The 12643-nt window shown below is 33.7% G+C and overlaps 1 protein-coding gene across 11 annotated transcripts in view; it reads left to right on the top strand.

Annotated features, from left to right (window-relative positions):
• Nucleotides 1-12643, top strand: part of COP1 (COP1 E3 ubiquitin ligase) — a 246122-nt gene that overhangs the window by 138205 nt on the left and 95274 nt on the right. For all 11 annotated transcript variants that reach the window (XM_070267732.1, XM_023640594.2, XM_023640597.2 and 8 more), the window contains 3 exons: nt 3412-3555; nt 5941-6049; nt 6662-6743. In XM_070267732.1, coding sequence (XP_070123833.1) covers nt 3412-3555; nt 5941-6049; nt 6662-6743 — 335 coding nt within the window. The remainder of the gene's footprint in view (nt 1-3411; nt 3556-5940; nt 6050-6661; nt 6744-12643) is intronic.

Raw genomic sequence — 12643 nt, 5'->3', positions numbered from 1 at the left:
GTGTTCAGGGATATTAATCCACCATGTTTGTTAATACCTGTTTTATAATTGCAAAAAATATGGCAGACAGAGAGAACCTTGACACTTCCCTTCTTAGGATATTGATGTCTTTGCATTGCTTTGTGCCACATTGTGCTAGAGGTACATGTTAATCAGCTGTCGTGTGGTCTGTTGCCTTGATACTTAATCACTTGACTGATGGCCCTTTTGACAAAGAATATAGCCAGTTTCTGCAGCTGAATTATGTTTTACAGCTGTTTAAATAAATCACTTTTTAAAAACAGTTGAAATATTCCAAATGTGAAATAAAAATGCAGTTTCTTTCCATGTTTAAAATAATTTAATATTATTTTTCAAAGAGAATATTTTTACTTTAAAATTTAAAAAATTCTATGAAACTGAATTTACCATTGAAATGAATTTTCATAACCACTTGTTTTAAGAATTACTGGTGATGGTGGATAACAGAAATGAATTTTGTATAATAAGCAAGACTTATTACAATTCTTTTTTGAATTTAATTGCACAAGCAGGTATATTTCAATTCATTTATTTACCTTTTGTTTTTGTTTCAACCTAATTAGTCACTATTTAATTAGTATTTTTGATTATGTTATCAGATTTTGTAATTAAAGCAGCTCAAATATTGTATTGTGAAATAAGAGGCCATCCATTTTAGATTAGCTCTGAAAAGCTCTCTGTACCTGAAAACTGTCTTGCTCATTTGAGTTATTCCATGATCTGTTTCTAGAGTCTAATTACATTTATGTTTGGGAACAGATATTAACTTTGTCAGAGATTGGGAACAAATAATTCATTGTTTGGAAGTACTTAAATCCTGAGTCTTAGTGATGTGGAAGTTGCATTTTTTTTAAAAAAGGCAGCTGTTTATCTTCCTTTCCCTTTTAGCCAAAATTTACTAGAAATAATACTGTTCTTTATGCTTTTTGTTCAGTATTTCTGTTAAGATCCTCTTGTTGTTAAACTATAAAGGACCTCAGTATCCGAGAATATTAAAAAAAGGCTACTATACAAGTTCTTGATATCTCAGTATATTAAGAAAAAAACATAACCAGAATGTAAGAAAATAATAGCAGTGAAGTCAAAACAAAAAGTTAATTTTTTAACGTGAGAGTTCAGAATGAGCTAATATAGCTAATTACTTTTGTTGATAAAAGGGAATAACAGGGTAGCAACAGAAGAAATAATAGACTTATTTACATCATCAAATCAATTCTTTTGACAGATAGCATTTTTATTTACATGTCAGTTTTCTCCCTGCAGTGTCTTTGGACTATTATTTTAATAAGTTAGTGTTTAAACTTCTTTTTTTAAATTAAAAACTAATTCTTTGGAAATGACATACTAACTTTTACTGGTACAACATTGCAATGCTGTTGACTCATTAGCCATGTATGTTTGTAGGTGCAGGGAGAGTCTTTAGGTATAATAAAACTGGTTCTCTCTTGAAGTCTCAGGCCCAGACCTTGTAAGGATAGGATTTCAGTTCTGATAACTTGTCTTTTGCCAGACACAGTAATACTTCTGCTTCAAGAGCATCAGCCTGTGGGTATAACTTTGAGTCAGGATAAATGAGTAGTTGCCATCGATATAGTTATGATGCATTAGAATCCACAGGGCAGATAATAGTAACTGAGACAGCAGTTCAGTTGAAGTTGTTGTACAAATAATCTGTTGTAGGCATAGTTATATTTTATTGGAGGGAACATTTTCTGCATTGTGCTATAGTCAATGACATTTAATGAAATTCCTTTAAAAATTTTTATGAAATTATCAAAGGATTTAAAGCTGTAGTGAAAAGTGAACATCTCAACATGTGTTTTTATGGGAAATAGTCTTAAAGTGTACTTATTTTCCTAATTCATCATCATCAACTCAGTAAGTTTCTTACTAAATTATTAACTAATCATTAACAGTTCTATAAAAGGATATCACGGGTAATCCATGAAGAAAAGTATGTCATGTAGCATGTGTATGCATTTAGTGAATGCTTAAAATATGCAGAATACTAGCATATCATTTTTGCCACTTAGAAGCCAGCTAACTTTCAGCTAATTACTTCACCACTAATCCTCGGTTTTCTCATGTGTAAAATGTGGATAAAAATAATACCTGGGGCTGGCCCTGTGGCCGAGTGGTTAAGTTCACGCACTCCGCTGCAGGCGGCCCAGTGTTTCATTGGTTCGAATCCTGGGCGCGGACATGGCACTGCTCATCAAGCCACGCTGAGGCAGCATCCCACATGCCACAACTAGAAGGACCCACAACGAAGAGTATACAACTATGTACTGGGGGGCTTTGGGGATAAAAAGGAAAAAATAATAATAATACCTGTCTTATAGGGTTATTATGAGAATTAAATGAGTTAATATGTGCAGTCGTTATAGTTAGTGGTCAGTGAACGTTAACTATTACTATTATTATGTAATTAATTGTAGATCATTCAGAATTCTCATGTATTCTCCAGTCTTATGGCTGAACTTCTAAATAATGTATGTGATGATTCGTTTCACTCTTAATTCTATTAGGTCACTTTATTTCTTGCTGATTATACAACTTTGTTGAGTCTCCAAGTTAAGCTCTATAAAGGTGGATAAGGTCTTGTGCTTTGCTTTGATGTAGGTTATTTTGGAACTTGTATAAAAAGTCAGTAAGAGAGGGATGAATTCCCTGAGTCACTCTAAAAAAAGGGAGATTTTTAGTTTTTGTCTTATTTGTGGTATAAGGAGTCTGTATTGGGGGTTCATAAGTCAGAAAGATCATATTTGATTAGCAAGTTAGAAATGGATTTGGGAAAACATAATGATAATCTAATGATTCCATTTTATGTGTATTTTATTCCTTTGTCATCACCCCTTCCTTAATTGCTTCAGTAATTCAGCTTGTATACTAATTTATTTATTAAAATAATATTAAATACTGTGAAATTCTCTTATCCTCACAAAATGGTGGGAAGGGAAATACTTAGAATTTTTGAAAAGGTAATTTGGTAATTCTCTTCTGATGTATTTTTAGTATACCAAACCATTAAATCTTTCCTCTCTACTTTTACATTATAACTTTTTAGCCTTCACAATTGGTAAGTTGAAATATGTTTACTAAAGCTAAATTGAAAAACATGTCAAGTTTCTAGGAACAAAAGAACCATCTATAAGCAGAATTGCGTAGCTGTGCACATTTCACTACCATTTGTAGTTTGGTATGTCTTGATAATGACTTAATCTGAACATAGATAAAGCCTGGTACAATTTGAAGCATTTCAAGTAGATCTCTTATCTTTACAGACAGAATCATTTTAGAAACAGAAAAAATCAAGTTCTGAAGTGTTGTCATTGTAAACATCACAAGGATAGGTAGTCTTATTGACCAAGTATCTGCTTTTTTCCTTAGTATTGAATTTGATCGGGATTGTGACTATTTTGCAATTGCTGGGGTTACAAAGAAGATTAAAGTCTATGAATATGGCACAGTCATTCAAGATGCAGTGGATATTCATTACCCTGAAAATGAAATGACCTGCAATTCCAAAATCAGGTACTTACATTATTTTCTTGGCATAATGCAGTGTATATATCACAGTTAGTATCTATAATTAGAATGAGTTTGTTATTTTACCTTTCCATGAGACTCCGTACTCATTCATGGTGAACAATTATAGTGTTCACTATAATTGCTTAGAGAGGATACATCAGAATATCTTTGTTATAGATAACTTGTTGCTTTTCCCCTGTGTGTCTTAGTAGTTATTGTTTTTCTATTTGCCAAGTGAAAGTCTTCTTTCTTTCAACTTAATCAAATAAAGATCTTTGTTGTAGATAGCTTTTCATGGGCTGTTGAATAAAGGATTACTGTAGCTTATGAGTAGTGTCTGAAAGTCAGAATTTTTCCCCTAGCATGCACATGTCTCCAAATATTATAGTTATTTATAGTTCTAAGAGTTATTTTCTCAAGAACATTCTTTTCATTGAGAAGATAATATTTAAGTTTCATGTATTAGGGGTTAGAGTTCATAATGAGTGCTCTTCAAACCTGGAATACTGTTAAAAATGCAGGCACTGGACCCTGCCTCTGATCTGCCACCTAAACCTCAGAGGAATCCTAGAATCTGCATCATTTAAATAAGTTCCTAAGCTATTCTCAAGTTTTGAGCACTGGCTTAAAAGGGAATGATATAAGGAAATCATCTTAATAAGACATTTATTTAGAACTTTGAACATTTCCCGAGTATTCATCCTTGTGCCTTTTTTGTCTGTATGAATGACATATATTGTGTGTGTGTGTGTGTGTGTGCGCTCATTTTAATAATGTTAATAATATAGCAGGTATTACAGTCTTTATATAATTTGTTACAGCTTTCCTTTCTGTTTCCTAATTCATCCATACAAACGGCAGACTGATAATTTGTGAGCCTGCTCATTCATCAGTGGTGATCATCATTGGGAAGCCGTTATAGTTTTTGTCATAAGTGGAAAGAATGCAACATGAGTATGACATAACTTCATTGAATTCTTATGTGGCAGGCTTTGTCCTAAGTGCTTTGTCTTTAGTAGGCCTATGAGAGAGTTACCGCTATTTCCCCATTTATGCACAAGGAAGCTGAAGCACAGAAAGGTTAGCTAACTTGCTTAAGGTTACACAGCTAATCTCTGGAGGAGCCAGGATTCAAGCAGAAGTAGAGTCTGTCCTCTTAACCGTTTCATGTTCCTCATTTATGTCATGGAGGCCATAATAGTAATATGTGTTGCATAGGATTATACTTTAAATAAATCCATGTAATGCACTCAGCACAATACTTTTCCAGCTAGGCCCATATCAAGAATTCAGAGTAAACGTTACTGTAATGAAAATGTAGATTAGAAAGTTTACCTTTTCTGTCTTGACACATGTAAAAATATGGCAGTACTTTATGGCACCTTGGAGTAAACAGATGAAGCTATTCAAGACTGGAAGCTGTGGGCTTGGGACTGAAAAGATCAGTATGTAAGCATGCCTAAAACCAATTTGGAGCACACCAACTGTGAAAGTGAGCTAAATTACCCAAAGCCACAGCTAGTAAGTGGCAGATCTGGAATTTGAACTCAGGTCTATCTAAATCCAAGATTTAGCTCTTAACTCTTCTATATAATTTCTCCCAGAAATTCTATTAAGTATATTTAAACATGCAAATGACTCTTCCAATCCCTGAAATTTAGTATGAATGCAAGTAGTAGAGAGCAAAAGACTTTATTGTGTTCATAAGCTTGTAAGTCGTCTAGGTTAATTGCTTTCTAAGTGGCTTCTTCCTTAATTTACATTAGCTTTACTTATATGCATGATTTGCATATGTGTCTCACCAAAAGCACACATTTTTAGATGTTGCATTCTCAATTTTGGAGCACTTGAGAATAGCTGAAACCATAAATGTTAAAAGTTTGATTTAACTGTTAAATGCTTTTAATTGGAATTTCAGTCATAAGCTTATACTAGTTAAGAGTTTTTTTGGATGTAAATACAATTCAAATTAATTTATTGGCTTCTATGATTCAGCATAACTGGATCCAGGGGCCTGAACAACCTGATTAAGTCTCTGTCATTCTGCCATAGCATGCTTTGTGCCCCCTTCGCCTCTATTTTCTTCACTCGTAGACATGCTCTCCTCATGTATCACAGATGGCCAGTGGTGGCTTTAGGCTCAGATCCATTTTCCAGCTAGTATTCAGATGAAAAGTGGTAAGGGTCATTACTTGGTATTTTCAATAGGAAAATCTGGGAATTATTTGGTACATTTCTTCCCAGATGTATTGTGGGCGGAATAATGATTGTGAACTCATTAGACCATTTTGAAAGCATTCTGATCTTTCTGAACACGTGCAAATTCTTTGTATTTTTTATTTACTTTTACATAAATAAGTAAGGCTTAACTATATTTTCCTCTTTCAGCTGTATCAGTTGGAGTAGTTACCATAAGAACCTGTTAGCCAGCAGTGATTATGAAGGCACCGTCATCCTATGGGATGGATTCACAGGACAGAGGTCAAAGGTCTATCAGGTAAGTAAGCCCACTAGTTATTTGTTTTAAGAATCTCTTTTACTTTTTTCCCTTAATAATTCTAGAGCTTCATGTGCTTTAGAATTACAAATTTAAAGTCAGTAGCGGGGCCGGCCCCATGGCCGAGTGGTTGAGTTTGCGAGCTCTGCTTGGGCAGCCCAGGATTTCGCTGGTTCGGATCCTGGGCACGGACATGGCACCGCTCATAAAACGATGCTGAAGCGGCATCCCACATGCCACAACTAGAAGGACCCACAACTAAAAATATACAACTATGTACCAGGGGATTTGGGGAGAAAAAGGAAAAATAGAATCTTTAAAGTCACTAGCATTTGTTTTGTTCCTACATAATACCAAATAATACTTTCTGAAGCGTCTCCTCAGACTTTTGCATTTGTAGAATGTATCAAATGAATTTCCAAAAGCAGCAATTTTAGGAAATGTATATATAAAAAGTTTGGGAACTGCTTTGCATCTCATTTATTTTCATAGCCTGTTGTTTCTCCCTTCCACCATAGCAATAAATTGGTATCCAGGGTTTTTTTTTTTTGCTTTATTTATTTTAAGATCTATGTTCTGTTTGAGAATACTTTGTCTTTCTTCTACATCCAGGAGCATGAGAAGAGGTGTTGGAGTGTTGACTTTAATTTGATGGATCCTAAACTCTTGGCTTCAGGTTCTGATGATGCAAAAGGTACTATTTGAACACCATCCCGCTCCCCTGCCCACAACCTTAATTCCTTTTACTGGCAGAGATGCAGATATTTATTGAAACTCATAGCAGTCTTTTGTGATTACTGAATATTCCAACTAAAATCTAAGCACAAAAATCTATACCTCTTTTGGAGTGAAAGAAAAATGAATTTACTGCATCTTCATTATAATGTTTTCTGGATTCATGCCACATGATGACATTTTTATAACCAATTCTATTACATGTACCATCAAATGAACTTTTTTTGCTGAAATACTTAGATATCTCAGTATTCTGAATTATATTAAATTTCCAGTGTATATTAAAAGTTTTTTAGTGAAGTTTATCATGTTTCGGGGAAAAAATTCTACACCTCTTTCTGCCAATTTAATTGACCTCTCTCTTCTTTTATTTCTTGTACATCCATCTTTATAATTCATTCTTTTCTGTTATCCTTACTGTCTTCGTTTGGCCTGGTTCTTCCCACTATTGAATTTATAGAGAAAAGAAAGTGAAAAATGATTCTTAAAACAAATAACTAGTATCCTATTTAAGTGATAGACCTTTGACCTCTGTCCTGTGAATCTATCCCGTAGGATGAAAGTGCCTTCATAATCATTGCTGGCTAACAAATTCTTATTGTAACTACTCCAACTGATACAGCTGAAAGAAAGACGTCTTTTATCTTAGAGTTAGTAGCTTTAATTTCTTTGCTCTTTCCTTCATTTCTCCATGTAACTTCCAGACTGGTGGTTAGATAGGCAAGGGATAGCTCTGTTGTTGAAAACTATATTTCACAATGATACAGGATGCCCTGTTTTCTAAAAGGGAAATGAACATGACTGGACTGCCCCCCCCCCCCCCGAAAGTTTTGAATCAAAAATTAGTAGGTTTTTTACTCACAGTATATATAGATTAGAATATAATCTTGATTATTTTAAGAAATTATCCTTAAGTTTCTAAATTATTTAGAGCATCATGTTCCAATTGATATTTGAATACAGTGTTTTACTAATTAATGTTAAACGTCCTTTTTCTTCATAATATACTAGGGATAGCCTTTGTTGAGTTGAATACTTGTGTTTTTGTACTGAAGGTTAACATTTGTTCAAAGGTGGTAACTGGTCAGAGTCTTCATCAGGAAAATAAAAGCCATTCTAAGCACTTTAAGTAGGAAGGGATTTTTCAAAAAGTTATTCGTTTTAAATTGTATTAAAATACACATAACATAAAATTAACCATTTTTAAATGTACTGTTCAGTGGCATTAAGTACATTCATATTGTGCAACCATCACCACCATCAATCCATAGAACGTTTTTCATATCACACAACTGAAACTCTATACTCAGTGAACAATAACTGCCCAATCCCCTTCCACCCAGCCCGTGGCAATCGTCTTTCTACTTTTGTCTCTATGAAATTGACTGCTCTTAACTACCTCGTTTGAGTGGAATCATAGAATATTTGTCCTTTTGTGTGTGGCTTATTTCACTTAGCATAATGTCTTCAAGGTTCATCCATATTATAGCATGTGTCAGAATTGCCTTCTTTTATAAGGCTGAATAATAATCTATTGTATGAATATATCACATTTTGTTTATCCATTCATTTGTTGATAGATACTTGAGTTGCTTCCACCTTTTGGCTTTTGTGAATAATGCTGCTATGAACATGAGTGAACAAATATCTCTTTATGTCCCTGCTTTCATTTCTTCTAGGTATATGCTCAGAAGTAGAATTGCTGGATCATGTGGTACTTATACATTTAATTTTTTTGAGGAACTACCATTCTGTTTCCCATAGCAGCTACATGACTTACATTCCATACCAGCAGTGCCCAACTATTCCTGTTTCTCCATATCATTGCCAACGCCTATTTTCTTTTCTTTTGTTTTCTTTTTACTTAGATAATAACAATCTTCATGGGTATGAAGTGGTATCTTATTGTGGCTTTGCTTTACATTTTCCTAATGATAGCACTTTGAGCGTCTTTTCATGTGTTTTATTGGCCATTTGAATATCTTTGGAGAAATGTTTATTCCAATCCTGTGCCTGTTTTTTAATTGGATTTTTTTGTTTGTTTTTGAATTGTAGGAGTTCTCTGTATATTCTGGATATTAATCCCTTATCAGATACTTGATTTGTGGATAGTGTGCTTTGATGCATAAAATTTTTTCATATTGATGAAGTCCAAATTGTCTCTGTTTTTCTTTTGTTGCCTGTATGTTTGGTGTCATATCCAAGAAGTCTCTGCCAAATCAGTGTAACGAAGCTTTTGCCCTATGTTTTCTTCTAAGAGTTTTATAGTTTTAGCTCCTACGTTTCTGTCTCTGATCCATTTTGAGTTAACTTTTGTATATGGTGTAAAGGAAGGATCTGACTTCATTCTTTTACATGTGGATATCCAGTTTTCCCAGCACCACTTGTTGAAAAGATTCTCCTTTCTCCATGAAACGTCTTAGCACACTTGTCAAAAATCATTTGATCATATATGTGAGGATTTATTTCTGGACTCTATTCTCCTTCATTGTTCTGTATGTCTGTCTTTATGCTATTACCATACTGTTTTGATTATTGTAGCTTTGTTTTAAAATCAGGAAATTTTTCCTTTTCCAAGATTGTTTTGTCTATTTGGGATCTGTTGAGATTCCATAGGAATTTTAGGGTGGATTTTATTCTATTTCTGCAAAACACTTCATTGGGATTTTGATAGGGATTGCATCAAGTCTCACTGATTTAATTGATCTTCTTGAAGAACTAGCTTTTGATTTCTCTATTGATTTCCTGATTTTAATTTACTGGTTTTTTTGCTCTAATTTGTATTATTTCTTTTCTTCTGCTTACTTTAGATTTAGTCTAATTTCCTAAATTGGAAGGTTAGATTATTGATTTTAGATCTTTTTTCTTTGCTAATATATGTATTCAGTGCTGTAAATTTTCCTCTGAGTGCTGCATCCCACAAATATTTGTTGTATTTTCATTTTCTTTTACTTCAAAATATTTTTAAATTTCTTTTGAGATTTCTTATTTGAATAGAAATAAGACTTTTTAATGTATTATTTAGAAATGTGTTGTTTAGTCTCCAAATATTTTGGAATTTTCCAGCTACTTTTTTAAATTGCTTAAGGTGTCTTTTATGGCCCAGAATATAGTCTGTCTTGATGAATGACATGTGAGCTTGATAAGAATGTGTATTCTATTGTTAGATAAAGTAGTCTGTAGATATCAATTATATCCAGTTGATTGATGGTTCTTTGAGTTCAACTGTGTTCTTAGTGATTTTCTGCCTGCTGGATCTGTCTATTTTGGTAAAGGGGTGTATTTTTTAGATTCCACTTTGATCTATGTATTTCTTCTTCTTCGTCTTTTTTTTTTTTTTTCAGTGAGGAAGATTGTCCCTGAGCTAATATTTATGCCAGTCTTCCTCTGTTTTGTTTGTGGGATGCCAGCACAGTGGTGTGTAGGTCTGTGCTCAGGATCCAAACCTGCAAACCCTGGGCTGCCCAAGTGGAGCATGCCAACTTAACCACTACACCACTGGGCTGGCCCCAATCTATGTGTTTCTTCTTTTACTATACCAAATTATCTTGATTTGTAGCTTTATAGTAAGTCTTGAAATCAAGTAGTATGAGTCCATCTTGTTCTTGAAAATGATTTTAGCTCTTTACTTCCTCTTCTTTTCTATATGCATTTTAGAATCAAGTTGTCAGTTCCTACAGAAAATCCTGCTGGAATTTTGATTGATTTGGTGTTAAATCTGTAGATCAGTTTGGGAAGAATGGATATCTTAATATATTGAGACTTATGAACATGGTTTGTCTCTCCATATTTAGGCCTTTTTCGATTTCTTTTATCATAGTTTTATGGTTTTCAGCATAGAGATCTTGCCCATTATTACAACTAAATAGTTTATGTTTTTAGTGCTATTAAAATGGTATTTAAAACATATTAGTGTCCATTCATTTTTTTTACTAGTTTATAGAAAAAACTGATTTTTTAAATATATATCGTGTTTCAGCAACCTTGCTAACGCCACTCTTTGCTTTTAAGAGATTATGTTTGGAAATTCCTTGGGCCAATCGTGTTAGCAAACAGAGACATTAATACTTTTTTATTTCCAATGTATGAGCCTTTCATTTCTTTTTCTTGCTTTATTGCACTTGCAAGAACTTTCAGGATGATGATTTATGGGAGTGCTGACAGTGAATATCCTTGCATTGTTCCTGATCTTAGCGAGCAAAGCTTGTAGTCCTTCCCCATTAATACAATGTTAGATTTAGGGTTTCTTTTTTTGAGGACGATTAGCCCTGAGCTAACTACTGCCAATCCTCCGCTTTTTGCTGAGGAAGACTGGCCCTGAGCTAACATCCATGCCCATCTTCCTCTACTTTATATGTGGGACGCCTACCACAGCATGGCTTTTGCCAAGTGGTGCCATGTGAACCCCCGGCTGCCGAGAACTGGAATGTGTGAAGTTAACAGCTGCGCCACCAGGCCAGCCCCCTAGATTTAGGTTTTTATTGGGCATATTTTATCAAGTTATGGAAATTTTCTTCTATTCCTATTTTGCTGAGAATTTTTATCACGAATGGATGTTAAATTTTGTTGTGCCTTTTCTGTGTCTGTTGAGATGATCATGTTTTTCTTCTTTTGTTTGTTAATATCGTGAACTATAATGATCTATTCTTAAATCTTGAGATAGCCTTACACTCATTCCCAGGATAAAACTCATCTTGGTCATGAGGTTTATCTTTTTGGTATTGCTAGATTTAATTTGCTAATTTTTTGTTTTTGGAGGATTTTTGCATCTGTGTTCATGAGGGGTATTGGCCTTCATTTTTCTGTTCTTGTAATGTCTTTTTGTGTTTTTCATATCGGGATAATGCTAACTTCATAAAGTGATTTTCCTCTTCTGTGTCGTGTCATCCCCCTCCCCCCCCCCCCCCAGCCCCTTGGGCGGACATGGTGGGAAGTAATTGTGTAGAATGTTATCATTTTGTTCTTAGATGTTTGGTAGAATTTGTCATTGAAACTTTGTGAACCTGGAGTTTCTTTGTTTGAAGGTTTTAACTAAGAATTTAATTTTTTTAGTAGATTTAGGACTATTCAAATCATCTGTTTTTTCTTGAGTGAGCTTTGGTAGTTTGTATCTTTCAGGAATTGATATTTTATGTCCGCTCATTTATTATTTATGTATTTGGGTCAGTGTGGCATTACGTTTGTTTATCTTATTCATCTTTTCAAATATCTAACTTGTATTTCATTGATTTTTCTCTGTTTTTTCTATTTTCAGTTTCATTGATGTTGTTCATTGATTTTTTCCTTCTTTTTTTAGGCTTAATTTCTTCCTTTTTTTCTGGTTTGTTAAGGTTGAAGTTTATGTCATTGCTTTGAGCCTTTTATTTTTTCTAATATAAATATTTTCTGTTATGTGTTTTCCTTTAAGAACTATTTTAGCTGATCCTGCACATTTTCATTCAATTTAAAACTACATCCAATTCCCCTTGTGTTCTCCTGTTCAGCTAAGAATTATTTAAAGATGTGTTTCAACATTTCCCAACTTTCCTTAAGATTTTCAGAAATCTTACTGTTATATATAGCTTAATCCTTTTATAGTTAGAGAATATGTTTTATATATTGTTATTTCTTTTAAATTTGTTATGATTTGTCTTATGGTCCAGAATATGATCTACCTTGGTAAATATTCCGAGTGCGTTGAAAAGAATCTGTGTTTTGCTCTTTTATGGAGTGTTCTATAGGTGTCAATTAGATCAAGCTTGTTGATAGTGATTTTCTTGTTTTCTGTATCTTTACTGATTTTTCTTTTTGTCTTGTTTTATTGGTTATGAAACAAGAGTATTGAAATCTGGTTTTATTTCTCCTTTCAGTTATCTGGGG

Source organism: Equus caballus, chromosome 5 (assembly GCF_041296265.1).
Source record: "Equus caballus isolate H_3958 breed thoroughbred chromosome 5, TB-T2T, whole genome shotgun sequence".
Lineage (NCBI taxonomy): Eukaryota > Metazoa > Chordata > Mammalia > Perissodactyla > Equidae > Equus > Equus caballus.
The sequence above is the reverse complement of the archived record's forward strand: the minus strand, read 5'-3'. Positions and strand labels throughout refer to the sequence as shown.